This window comes from Lampetra planeri, chromosome 3 (genome assembly GCF_965212315.1).
Source record: "Lampetra planeri chromosome 3, kcLamPlan1.2.h2, whole genome shotgun sequence".
Taxonomy (NCBI): Eukaryota; Metazoa; Chordata; class Hyperoartia; order Petromyzontiformes; family Petromyzontidae; genus Lampetra; species Lampetra planeri.
In genome coordinates, this window is record NC_136109.1 from 27,872,321 (window position 1) to 27,884,579 (window position 12,259).

Below are 12,259 nucleotides of genomic sequence, written 5' to 3' on the forward strand. Positions count from 1 at the left end.
GACGGTCATCTGGTGTGGTTACGCAAGAGTAATTTCCTTCCTGTACCCTTCATATGAACAACACGGCAACATGCGACGTTGACCAAAAAAAGACGAGTTTTGTCATGACACAGACGCCTCTAATTCTATCAACATTTATTGACACAGATTAAAACATACAAGTGGAGGAGGAGGCGGCTGCGACCGCAGTTTACAAGGAATGCAACAAGTCTGCGTTGTATGTAAGGAAAGGATCAAACATTCTCTACGTAAGCATCACAAGGGTGGAATCCAGAGGGAAACGCAATCTCCCCACACACAACCGGTGTCCAAGGGCATTTGGAAAAGCACGTGATTCCACCACGGCTCTTCTTGGCTTCCCGAGGCGTAAATACTAAGGGAGATTTTGCGTTTGTTGAGGTTATTTGATATTCCCTCATTTAAACTGCTGTAATACATCATATACAGTATGTATTTTATATATATATGCAGAGTAAATATTTATTATATTATCAGCATCTGTAAGGTATGCATGCGCTATAAATACACAAAAGCGTTGTACGACTTCTCACTATTTTACGCAACTTGTCCTGGTTACCATTGCTTTTGTGCGTCCCTTGTCGGGGGGTGGCGTCTAAAGACAATTGAGCCGCTGGGCCACAAGAGCCCATCCGCGTGGATTGTTGGGCCCCATCCTGTTTGAGCCCCGCGGTCTACGTCAAGAGAGCGACCGCTGGGTTGGCCTGCTTTACGACTGTACATCGACATCTCTTGCAGGGCGAATGGGGGGCACTGCATGGTCAAAAGTGTGTGTGCAGCATCAGACAAAGATCCCCCTGTAGCCGTGAAATGATTGTTTGGGCCAAGTGCTGCCAGCAAAGCACCTAACAAGGCTGGCACGAGCAGCGGAGGGTGTTGGTGAGTAGCCCACTGCCCGATGAACGTGGCAACCGTGAGTTTGATTCCTGGCTACGTCTAACATCGGTGTCCGTGCGCCTCCCCAAGGTTGACTCGGCTTTATAACGCGTGCACCTGGCACGGTCTGTACACAACAGCACTGCGGAGACAAAGGCGGCCACGTGGTTTTTTTGTATTTTTCCACCGATTACACCACCCACATGTGCCGTTGTCGGCTTTCCTAGGTGCCCACTATCACAGACAGCGTGTGCAGGCTACTGCGGGGTGGGGGGGGGGGATCTTTGTCATCGCGTGTATATAGTGTGTGTGTGTGCGGCGTGGTGCGCTTCCTCGGTGCTAGAAGGGAATGGGGCATCGAGCGTGGGAGCTGCCGGTGTCGTTGGGCGTGAGTCGACGGAAGGAGAAGGTGACCTGAGCCCGAGTGCCGGGCTTGCCCACCAGCCGAACCACGGTGTGCTCGCAGCCCGCCGCCAACTCCACTGCCAGCCGCGGGCACAGCAAGACACAAGCAGGGGGCACACATTCGTCACCTTGCTCGTCTCGTCGAGGAGCGTTGACCGTCATCGCGCGAACTCCGGTCATCCTCGCAGCAGGCGGATTTTTGGCTGGCCATCGAATAAAAGACGGTGGTCACTGCATCGCGCACTTTTCAGATGCGCTTCTGCGGCCGTCTGGAACGCCTCTTCCTTACAATATTAGGAAGCCACTGGAGCTGTGCACTTTTAAATAATTTCGGTTGAAAACTCATTTATCTAAAACTGCTTTTTGTATTTAGTTTGTGGTCCTTCCCCCGCACCTCCGATTAGTGCGGTTGGTCAAGTACGGTGCGAAAGAAGTTCAACATACATACATACAGTCACAACGGCAACACAAGTGTTCGGTGCAATGTTAACTTTGTTAAGTGGATGAAGCGCGGCCGTGAACGACGGCGATAGCAAATGCCAGAGAGCAGGAGGAACGATGCGCGTAACCACTTGCGAAGTAAAACTCTTCATTTCGGCTCTGAGCCTCCGTTCTGCCCCAAAGCGCACGGTACCCAAGGGGAGGGGTGGGGGGTGGGGAGATCGTCTCCAGTCTGTCGCTTTTTGTTACCTGGCGAGGAGAGCGTGGAACAGAAGGTTGCGAGGCTGTTCATGGTGCTGGGATTGAGACCGTTGCCGCCCAGCACTTGAACGAAGGCGCCCGCGTCGCACTCGGCGTCCTGCGCGGAGCGGTGGGGCGACAGGGTGCGCGCGTGCGCGTGAGCGCTCTCGAGCCAAAGCAAAGCAGCAATTACAAATAAGCGCCTTTCAATTAGGGATAACAATAAGCGGCGTTCGCAGGACGCAGGGAATTCTCGCGACTGCTCGCGATAACGCGACCTCCCCCCCCCCCTTCGCAGAATCCATCTTCGTCATTACTGGTAAACACTCGGGCATGCAGATTTCCATCTGTCGATAAAACATCATTTAATTGCCTGATTTTTATCTCCGCATCCAATTTCCGGAGTGGACCTGCGGGCCCCCGAAATAATAATAATGATGATAGCGTATTAATTTAATCTCCTGCCAGTGTAATATCACCGAGCAGGAAACTGCTTCTCTTTAACATTTCCAAAGTTCAGAGGTTACGGGCGAGGAACAATGTCCATTGCCCGGCAATAGATGCCGTAGGTAAATGTGCATTGACTGAAAATGAGTGTGAAATTGGGGTCATCGACTGTGGTCCCTGAGCGGAAAGTGCATCTCTTTTGTGGCAACCTGGATTTTTTTAATATATGAATTTTTTTGGCACGAAAATAACCACGCACGCACGCACGCACGAGAGTGTAACGCAGCACCACCACGCACGCGGGGGGGGGGGGGGGGGACTGGTCCCAGCTGCTCGTGCACCGCATCCGCAGTTGCGTCCACGGATTAATTTCTCGTTGAATGTTTTCGGGGGAGGCTGGTGCGTGACGAGCAGCCACCACCACCACCGCCACCACCTTCCGGATGGGCCGGAGATAGGGTCAGGGTTAGCCGTGGGATGAGAGGGGTGGTTAGTGTTCAGATTAAGGTCAGCGCTTAATTTGATATCGCTGTATGATTACCAGGGTCGCTGGTATTACCGAGAGCATGCCACGTTGACTGGCAGCGACAGGCATAGTGAGAAGGATAGACTGGATGTGATGTGCCTGGTGCGGAAATATGTTCTGGGTCGTCGATCCGCACTGACCCGGCTGTAATGAAGCCCTCTTGTGCTGCTATTTTTTGTTTTTACCAAAATTTTTACACACTGGACAGATGTCTTGGAATTGGCGGTGACCTCACCACGGCGCCTGTGCCAGGCCACGTGCACTTTGAGACCGTCACGTGCAGTGTCGAAGGCTCGCCCACGGTAGGTCACGGGACAGACTCAGGTGCCGTGGGTTGACCGACTGGAACGACTGGCAGAGTAACCCGTGGAAGTAACCGGCACTTTACCACCGACAACAACAACCACCACCGCTCGCGACCTGCCGATCGGCTAACTCCAGTTGTCCCCACGTATCCCGCTGGGTGGACAGAGAGCGGAGGCGTGCCATTGCGTCATCGGTGGCACGCTGTGTGAGAATTTGCGGGACGGCCGTCGTGGTGTCCCTTCTTTGGACACGTCGCCCCGTCTCGATGCGCCAACTCCAGCAGCAAATTGCGCGCTTCGGTTGGCGCTCGACGTTCCAAGTGAGAACTGGCACCCTCCAAGCAATGGTGTCGTACCCCGTGGTCGCCCCCCCACCCCCCCGTGATCCGTGGGATCAAACAAATCGCTCGAGACGCCGGTGCATAGCAGCCAAGAGCAGTTCATGTGAATGCTGTCGCAAGCGGGTCACACTATTTGGCGCAACGGCCCCTTTACTGACTATGCGCGATGAATGTTTAGATGGACGGACGAACGAGCGGTCCCTTACGAGCTGTTGCAAATCCTCCTGTCCGTGGCCGGCGGTGTCCCCCGCACTGGCGCCCTTGTCCCGCATCGCCAGCAGCTCCAGCGCCACGGGGTAGATGATGGAGAAGCTGCAGCTCGCCCGGTCCGGCGGCAGCGCCAGCGTGTGGACGCCGTCAGCGCTGGGCGACACTGCGTTACATGCTGCGCACAAAGACAAAGGTCCACCCCCCCCCCCGTATAGCTTTAACATACTATTGGGGCAAGTGCTTTTCGTGAGTAGCGCCTATGAGGGCCGGAATGAACGTGCGCACACGCGCGCGTGCACAGGGGCAGAGGCACACCCGCCACGTGGGTTGGTGTGTATATGGACTCGTACACACGTGGCTTAATTTGTCACTCGATATTTTCAGGGACACCGCTAGGCTGCTGGCTTTGCAGTTAGGGATGATGGGTGCAAGGGACTGTCACTAGAGTACAAGATTCTACACGTATCCATAAACATCCTATATTACTGCACCCCATAATTCTACAATCCTATGAACAGGTTTACGTCGAATCGAGGTAAGTTGGATGTGGTGTGCCACATCCACTTTTCCTTATTTAGTCTGCCAGAAGGGTACGACGTTGTACGGTGTTCCCCCCCCCCCTAATTAAGTAATTTGTGAGAGCGTTTGGCTTTTTTTGTACCACAATGCCAGCTACAGATGGCCCGTACCCTTTCGTCGAATCAAGCGACACGTCAGCTATCGCCTTCGGTGCGAACGTACGAGCGTGGCTGAGCGCCTTCCTCACGGCCACGGTGAAGCCCTGTCCCGGAGTGGCGATGTTGAACAGGATCATGGCCACGTTCTGGCTGGAGCTGAACGTGCGCTGCAGAGAGCCGAGGCCGCGGCAGAAGTCGCGGGAGCGGCGCTCGGCCGGCAGAGGGTAGTCCCCGTTTCCCGGGAACGTCTGCCGCTTCATGACCCAGCCGTCAAACACCTGCGTGGTCACACACGTGGGTGGGCCGCAGGCGTCAGCACGTGGGGGGACCATCGGCACATGGGGATCATTCGGCACATCCGATGAGCACGGTTGGCTACGTACGGTGCGATAGAAGATCAATGTGCAGTACGTACATTATCACAAAACTAAACTATTTTTTATTTGATCAGGCAAGGCCCACTGATTTATATGGTTCTTTTGCAGAAGCGACCTGGCCGCAATTGATAGCTCAACAAAGTGGCTTACAATGTGGAAATTATAGCAGCCAAATACTCTAAACGCATGTTTCTAAATATGGAAAGGAAAAACCAGAGGACCTGGAGACAAATCCACATGACCACAGGGAGAAAGCCAAGAAAATTCCAAATATGTTTTCGTCAGGGATCGGGATCGAACCCACAGTTCCTGCATACCAGGCGAGGTAGGAAAGATCTCACCATGACTTCACAATTACCATATTTTCCGGATTATAAGACGCATTCCTCCCACCCCCGTCTATTGTAAAGCAACATTTTCGGGTGCGTCTTATAATCAGGTACACGTGTGAGTAATTTCCCTTTGTGGCCAAATTTCTATAATTGTATTGACACCGGGCAAATGTTTGGGCTGTATTCTTAATTTCCTGGAGCACATTATAATCCGGACAATGCGATACATTCTCGAATACATTTTAAGAAACTCCATTAGTCCGATTGTGAGTCAGGCTCGGAACGTGTGTAATTTCCATCTCAGGGAGTCACGTATGACCTCATTATAACCGGAACAAACCAGGGAGCTATAGAACCGATGATGAGCTGCGTAAGACGTATGGCCGTTGACCCAGATAATAAAAAAAACCTTGGCTGGAATGAATGGCAGAAGGCGAAATACAAAGGAGGCTTAGATTCACTCATGCAAATGCGGTTTTATATTGGGGCTCCGCGCTGGCGAGATGTTAACTACCTCGCCTGGTATACGGGAGGTCGTGGGTTCGATCCCAACCCTGACGCCTGTATATTTGGAGTTTACATGTTCTCACCGTGGTCGCGTGGATTTTTCTCCCGGTCCTCTGATTTTTCCCTCCACATTCGGAAACATGCGTTTAGGGGATTTGGCTGCTTTAAATGTCCACATGATGATAAGCCACTTCGTTGGGCTACCATTTGTGGCCAGGTCGCTTTTGAAAAAGAGTGATATAGCTCAGTGGGCCTTACCTGTTAAAATAAAAAAAAAATGCTTAGTTTATTTTTATATTAACAACCATTAATTTTTGTATCGAAAAAAACCCCATAACGATGCACCCCATCCGCAGGAACAGCCTGGTACCGGGATGCAATTTTTATTATTATTAAAATAATTACAAAAGCTAGCCACAGGAGAGGAGAGGCCGTTGTATGGGGGAGCGAGATCTTATGATCTACATTTACATATAGCGCCGATATTCCAAGGTACTTCACAGCAATGATAAAATTGTACATAAGATGCCAGTGGTTGAGATAAAGAGTGGGGTTCTTAAAAGTGGTGGTTTACGTTAGGGTGACAGTTAAGAGAGCAGGCGGCAGCGGTTCAGGAGGGGTTGGGGTTGGCTTCGTCGTAACTGTGAAGCGACGGAAAGAGAGGGCGGGGGGGGGGGAATGTCTTGTAGCATCGCTTTGAGAAGACAAAGAGGGTCGGTCGGCGGTGGGAGCTGGGGTGATCGTAGTGGTGGGGTACCGTGAGCGAGTCCCCTGCATCGCAGTCGATGTTCACGTCCGTGTAGTGCAGCAGCAGAGTCTCGTCCGGGTTCGCGATGAGGAAGAGTGCGCAGCGTTGGCCCGGCTCGCTCGACGTGAACGTGAAGCTCCCCTCCACGCTCAGCATGTCGATGCAGCCTGTGTGGGTGGACGCAAGGGCATTGGGACCATCAACAACTCGCCCACCAATTCGCCCACCAATTCGCCCACCAACTCGCCCACCAACTCGCTCACCAACTCGCCCACCAATTCGCTCACCAATTCACCCACCAACTCGCCCACCAATTCACCCACCAATTCACCCACCAACTCGCCCACCAACTCGCCCACCAACTCGCCCACCAATTCACCCACCAATTCACCCACCAATTCACCCACCAATTCACCCACCAATTCACCCACCAACTCGCCCACCAATTCACCCACCAACTCGCCCACCAATTCACCCACCAATTCACCCAACTCACCACTTGCCCACTCCCTCAATAGCGGGCGAACGTACCCCATTCAACAGCGAACTCACAGTTGTCTCGTTCAATTCGCGAACTCGTTCAGAAGTGAATTCATTCCGCAAGCGAACTCATTGGCTGCACAATAATGAATGCTCACAAGCGAACTCAGTGGCCACGAACTCCTTCACGAAATCCCCAGTTGGATTCACGAGCCCATCATCCACTGTCAGATCCCGGTCGCGAACTCACTCCGCAGCTAACGTACAACATAATTTCACTCACGAACTCAATATATTTTATTCATTCGTGAGATCGGTATCGGACTTTTGAAATAATTTAATTTGCGCGAACTCACACGGTAACGGATTCGCGAATTCGTGCAGAGACGCGTTCACTTGCTTACTCAGTCGCCCGCTAATTCACTCGATCCATCGCTCAATCACCAATTCACCCGATCACGCATGTACCCGCACGAGCCCTCCATATTCGGCAAGCGCTTTTTCCAAGCTGCATTCATTCACGCAATCGCACAATCATCGCGGAATCTCGCAAAACGCACTCATTCACTTCAAAGTATTTCGTTTTCGCGACAAAGCAATGAGCATAAGAGTAACTCAACTAATTTCGTCAATAACGCTGTTTGGCCTTAAAGGGGGAAAAATATATATATGTAATCGGCGACGTTTCGGCCAGTGGCCCTTCCTCATTGCACATATATAGATAGGCCAGAGCGATAGCATAGATGCGAGCTGGAGACTGCACTCTACAATGTGGGGGCCATACCATCAATCATCATCACGGGAGTGTTCCAGACGAGGACCACTTCATGGTTTATTTAGAATCCGCGTCGCTCTCGCGTTGCCATACATGCAGTGTGCATTCAGTCACTGGACATATGTAGCCCTTATGATTACCATTGCACAGCCTCACACATGACGAAATGCACCAACGTCGCCTGTTATGAAAAAAATCTACGTAACTATATGAATCCTTTATCTATTGTTTATTTTATCGTGCTGATTGTTGCTGCCCGTTTGACGTGTGGAGGCGTTGGTCCTGTGTTTAGAAATTGTTTAAAGAAAAAACACTTTAATTAATCTCCGACCCGTGGTAGAATCTGTCTCGCGTGCCCTGTCACAACCGAGACTTGTTTGAACATGTACGAGGCTTACGCGACCAGTATCATCCATAATACAGCTTGTTTGGGTTGAGATCGCGTCGATATAAATGCGTCGTTAAATCCGCCATCACCCGTCATAGTCAATAAGTAAGGGTTGTCACGTGAACAAAACATGCCAATTCGTTACGAGTACAGCAACACCGCAGTGTGTTGGGGATCAAATCCACAACATTCACAATCCGAGTACGACGTTTCGCCAGTAATTACAACTAGCTTCATCAGGCAGCAGCCAGATTTGTGGTGGCAGGTTTAACGACACATTTATATTTACGCAAAAAAAACCCCCAAAAAACAACTAAAAGTTTTCAATCAGTGCACATTACCAGCGATGTCATATAGATCTTGAACATTTCCACTATTAAATAACGTGTAACAACATTTCAACAGTGCGGGGGGAGGGGGTGAAGATGTGGAGGGGAGTCATGTTTGTGATTGTACTGGTAGGCGACAAGAGAAATATGTGTATCAGACAGAAGGTGTCGACGATGATTAAGAAGACTCTAAGTGCGCTCGAGCGGGACGCGTCGATCTGAATGAACGAACGACAGCCGATGGGAGGAGACCCGTAAAGGAACGGCAGCCGAAGGAAAAGGAGAGAACGCGCCTCGAGTGAACGACAAGACGAGCAGATGAAACGGCGAGATTAGCTCACGCGCCGGAGCCAGATTACGGATTATAATGACAGCACGACGAGGGATGGCGACAGCGAAGGGCCCAGGGCTGATGGGGCGTGGATCTGGCGATGCAGCGATTCACTCACGAAGGTTCCTCCGGTAGGAGCCCAGCTGCAGGTCCCTCTTGTCTTGGGAGTCGTAGAGAACCCGGAGATCCTCGGGCAGCTGAAGCTCCTGCGTGCGGGGTAGGGGGTGAAAGTAAAACTCACGTCGCGGTGCGCGCAGCTGCGGGGACACCACCGCAACCATCATCATCACCATCATCACCACCATCAACAACAACAACCGCCGTTCGCCACTAAGTGGCGGTGACGTCACCACGGCGCTTGTGCCAGGCTATGTGCACGTTAAGTCCACGACTTAACCACCATCACCACCAACTCATCACCACCACCACCACGACCACTCATTGAAACCCAAACCGAGACGCGCGCGCTTGAACACGTCAAGCAGAGCTGCTTTAGCCTACAGCGATGAATCAGAATCTTTACTTATCCTTGAGAGGAATCCGATGGGGTATAAAGCTCTGTTTTCACAGATGTGCAGTAGGGGCGGGTCAGAACGTTACAACAACAAACAAAATACAAAACACGCGATAGGAGTGCAGAATTAGGAAAGGTAAATTAATCACTTGAACAAAAAATATACAAATTAAACTAAATTATACGTATATATGTTTTATCTTACCATGTTAAGCCCATCGAGTCATTAGCTTATTTTTACAGAAGCGACCTGACCACAAATGTTAGCTCAATAAAGTTGCTTATCATTATGCGTAAAATTATAGTGGCAAAAATGAACTAAATTATCTTGATTTAAAGCTTTGGTGACTGCAGGGATTCATATTCTTGGTTCTTTTGGTAAAGTCACGTTGAAGGGAAACAAAAAAATAATAAAAATATAAAACAATAAAAAAAATTCTCACGACGTTTCGACTGCAACACAAGCAATCATCATCAGGTGTGAAAACCACAGCAATAATTTTTTTTCACATTTTTTCTAATTTTCTTGCTGTGGTTTTCACACCTGATGATGATTGCTTGTGCTGCAGTCGAAACATCGTGATAATTGTTTTGTTTAGTATTTTTATTATTTTATTATTTCCCTTCTACGTGACTTTACCGAAAGAACCAAGAATATAAATTAACTTGATTTAGGCGGTAACGGAATTACAGGAACAGCTGCATCGCAGTTCTACGTAACGTCCCTACAGAGGTAGCTTCACTTGGAGCCCAGAGCCCTAGACCGATGTGTGTATGTTGAACTTCTTTCGCACCGTACCTAGCCAACCGTGCTAATCGGAGGTGCGGTGATGATGATGATAATCATGAGCACAAAAAAAAGAAGTTGCATTCACCGTTCCGCTGTAACGGAACCACCGTAGCTGTTGCATCGCATGCATTGCCCTTGGTAACGGCATTACCAGGGGTTTAGCTGCGGCGTTCGCCTTCACTCACTCTACGCACGGGGAAGATTTAGGGGCAACGCAATTGAAGGGGGGTCTCTGCAAACGTATCAGAACAAGAGAATGAGATTGTCTCGTTACGTACACCGCACGGATCTGCTGTGCAAGAGCACGGATACGTGCTGTCGGCAGGCACTTGTGAAGGCCGGTACGTTACACGAAGGTGGTGGGTGGCCAACAATCACACCCGACCGCCTTTGTCTCCCCAGCAGCAATGTTTACACGCCGCGCCGCCAAGGTACTCCTCGTCCGCTGAGCGGGAATCGAACTCGGGTCGCTGGTTTCGTGACGCAGTGCGCTAACCACCACCGCTACACACACACACACGCCACTAGAATTTGTCAAGATGAAAACACGAAGGCGAGATGGATGTGGTTTGGTGCCAAAACAATTCCCGGAACGGCGTTCCGGACTGCTCCGGTTCACATTACCCCTCGGCTACGCGTACCTCGTGCGCCTGTTGTGTGCATGAGCGCGGAGACGCTGGGTTGAGATCCAACAACAACAACAACAAATAACACAACAACAGAACGTCACCACGGTGCTCGTGCCAGGCTAGGTGCACTTCGAGGTCCCCGCGGCACTCACCTTCACGTGCATCGCGTGAGCCAGAATCGGGATCAGGAGGAGAGTCAAAAGCTTCGTGGCTGCGGAGTATTTGGGAGACATCGCCACGGTCTGTGGAGTCTTCTATCCAGCGGGGACTCCCGTTTAAACTAAAACGCCGAGGAGTCCTTTTATAAAGCCACGTGTGTGTGTGTGTGTATAGGGGAGAGAGAGGTGGGGGGGAGACCCGGCTAACGACACACACAGACTCGACACACACACACACGCGCACGCACACGCACACACACGCACACAGGCGCACAACAAAAGCGAGGTGCTTCTAATAATGAGAGTCGACGAGCCTACGGAGCTGGCTCACTTTAATTATGTCGATAACCATCTTTTTGCTTCGCTCCGTTCTCTCTCCATCCATCCTCCCCCCCCACTGTGCGTCGTCCGTGTGTCTTCCAAGGCAGCTGCGCAAAGAAGAAAAGAAATAAAACCACGGGTTCTATTATCTGCTAATTGAAAGTGAAGCGGCCTCGGCCCTGATATTGGCTCTGTCACTGGGCGGGGAGGTGGTGGTGGGGGGGCTGTTGGAGGGGGGTTGGAGCCCAGCGAATGAGCATGAGGAGAGACGTGGCTGGAGGTTGCTGACCGACGTTTCGCTCGAGGTCTGTGCTGGGATCTGTCCGCTTTTTGCGCGAAGCGGGTTGAGTCTCCTTCCTTATCCCAGTCCAGCTCGGTGGTGCAAGGGGAGGAGGACGAGGGAGGAGGAGGAGGGAGGACGAGGAGGGAGGAGGTGTTTGTACAAAACGTCAAAAAGCCATTGCATGATGTGCAATGCAATGCGATGTGAGTTTCAGAATTTTTTTAAATTAAAAAAAACTATTTTTACTGGAGGAATCCGATGAGGTTTGAAACTCTTTTTTAACAGATGCCCAGCAGGGGCGGGTAAGAACGTTATAGCAACAACACAAAACAATGCAGCCGACTCGTGCGAGCACATCACGAGACGCGTTGTAGAAACGCAGGAGAGGGCAATGGGGATTTCGAAGAGGAAAAACAAAAAGAGGCAATCATTCACAGACCTCAGCGCGAGTTTGTGGGTCTCTCTCTGCGTGAATCCAGCGGGTCGTCTCAATGTGAGTCTATGCAGTGTCGATGTGAGCCTATGGGTGGGCTCTGTGATCGTCCACGGGTCTCTGAGTGTCGATGCGTGTAACGACGTGAGTGCATCGGTCTATGGAAGCGATTCTCGCGTTTGGCGATGTACAGGCGCTGCGTGCCAATGTCGAGGTCTGCTCGTCACGAGAGCGCTTCAGGTGAGGGTCCGTGTCGTGTTGCTGTTCTTCCGCGGAAGGAGAGCAGACTTCATTGGTTTGTTCATAATAAAGGCTTTTGGGTTAGATCGCGTAAGTATAAATGTGTCGCAACCCACAATGGAAAATCGCCCGATGATG

At 51.0% G+C, this 12,259-nt stretch overlaps 1 protein-coding gene across 1 annotated transcript; it reads right to left on the bottom strand.

Annotated features, from left to right (window-relative positions):
• Positions 1 to 118: 118 nt before the first annotated feature.
• Positions 119 to 10,982, bottom strand: LOC144717197 (corticotropin-releasing factor-binding protein-like). Its single transcript, XM_078592556.1, has 7 exons — positions 10,839 to 10,982; positions 8,872 to 8,959; positions 6,460 to 6,617; positions 4,551 to 4,764; positions 3,806 to 3,984; positions 1,990 to 2,098; positions 119 to 1,376 (listed from the first exon to the last, which is right to left on the bottom strand). Exons 1-7 carry the CDS (start codon positions 10,917 to 10,919, stop codon positions 1,234 to 1,236), a joined length of 972 nt encoding a protein of 323 aa, XP_078448682.1. The 5' UTR covers positions 10,920 to 10,982; the 3' UTR covers positions 119 to 1,233.
• Between the last annotated feature and the right edge of the window lie 1,277 nt (positions 10,983 to 12,259).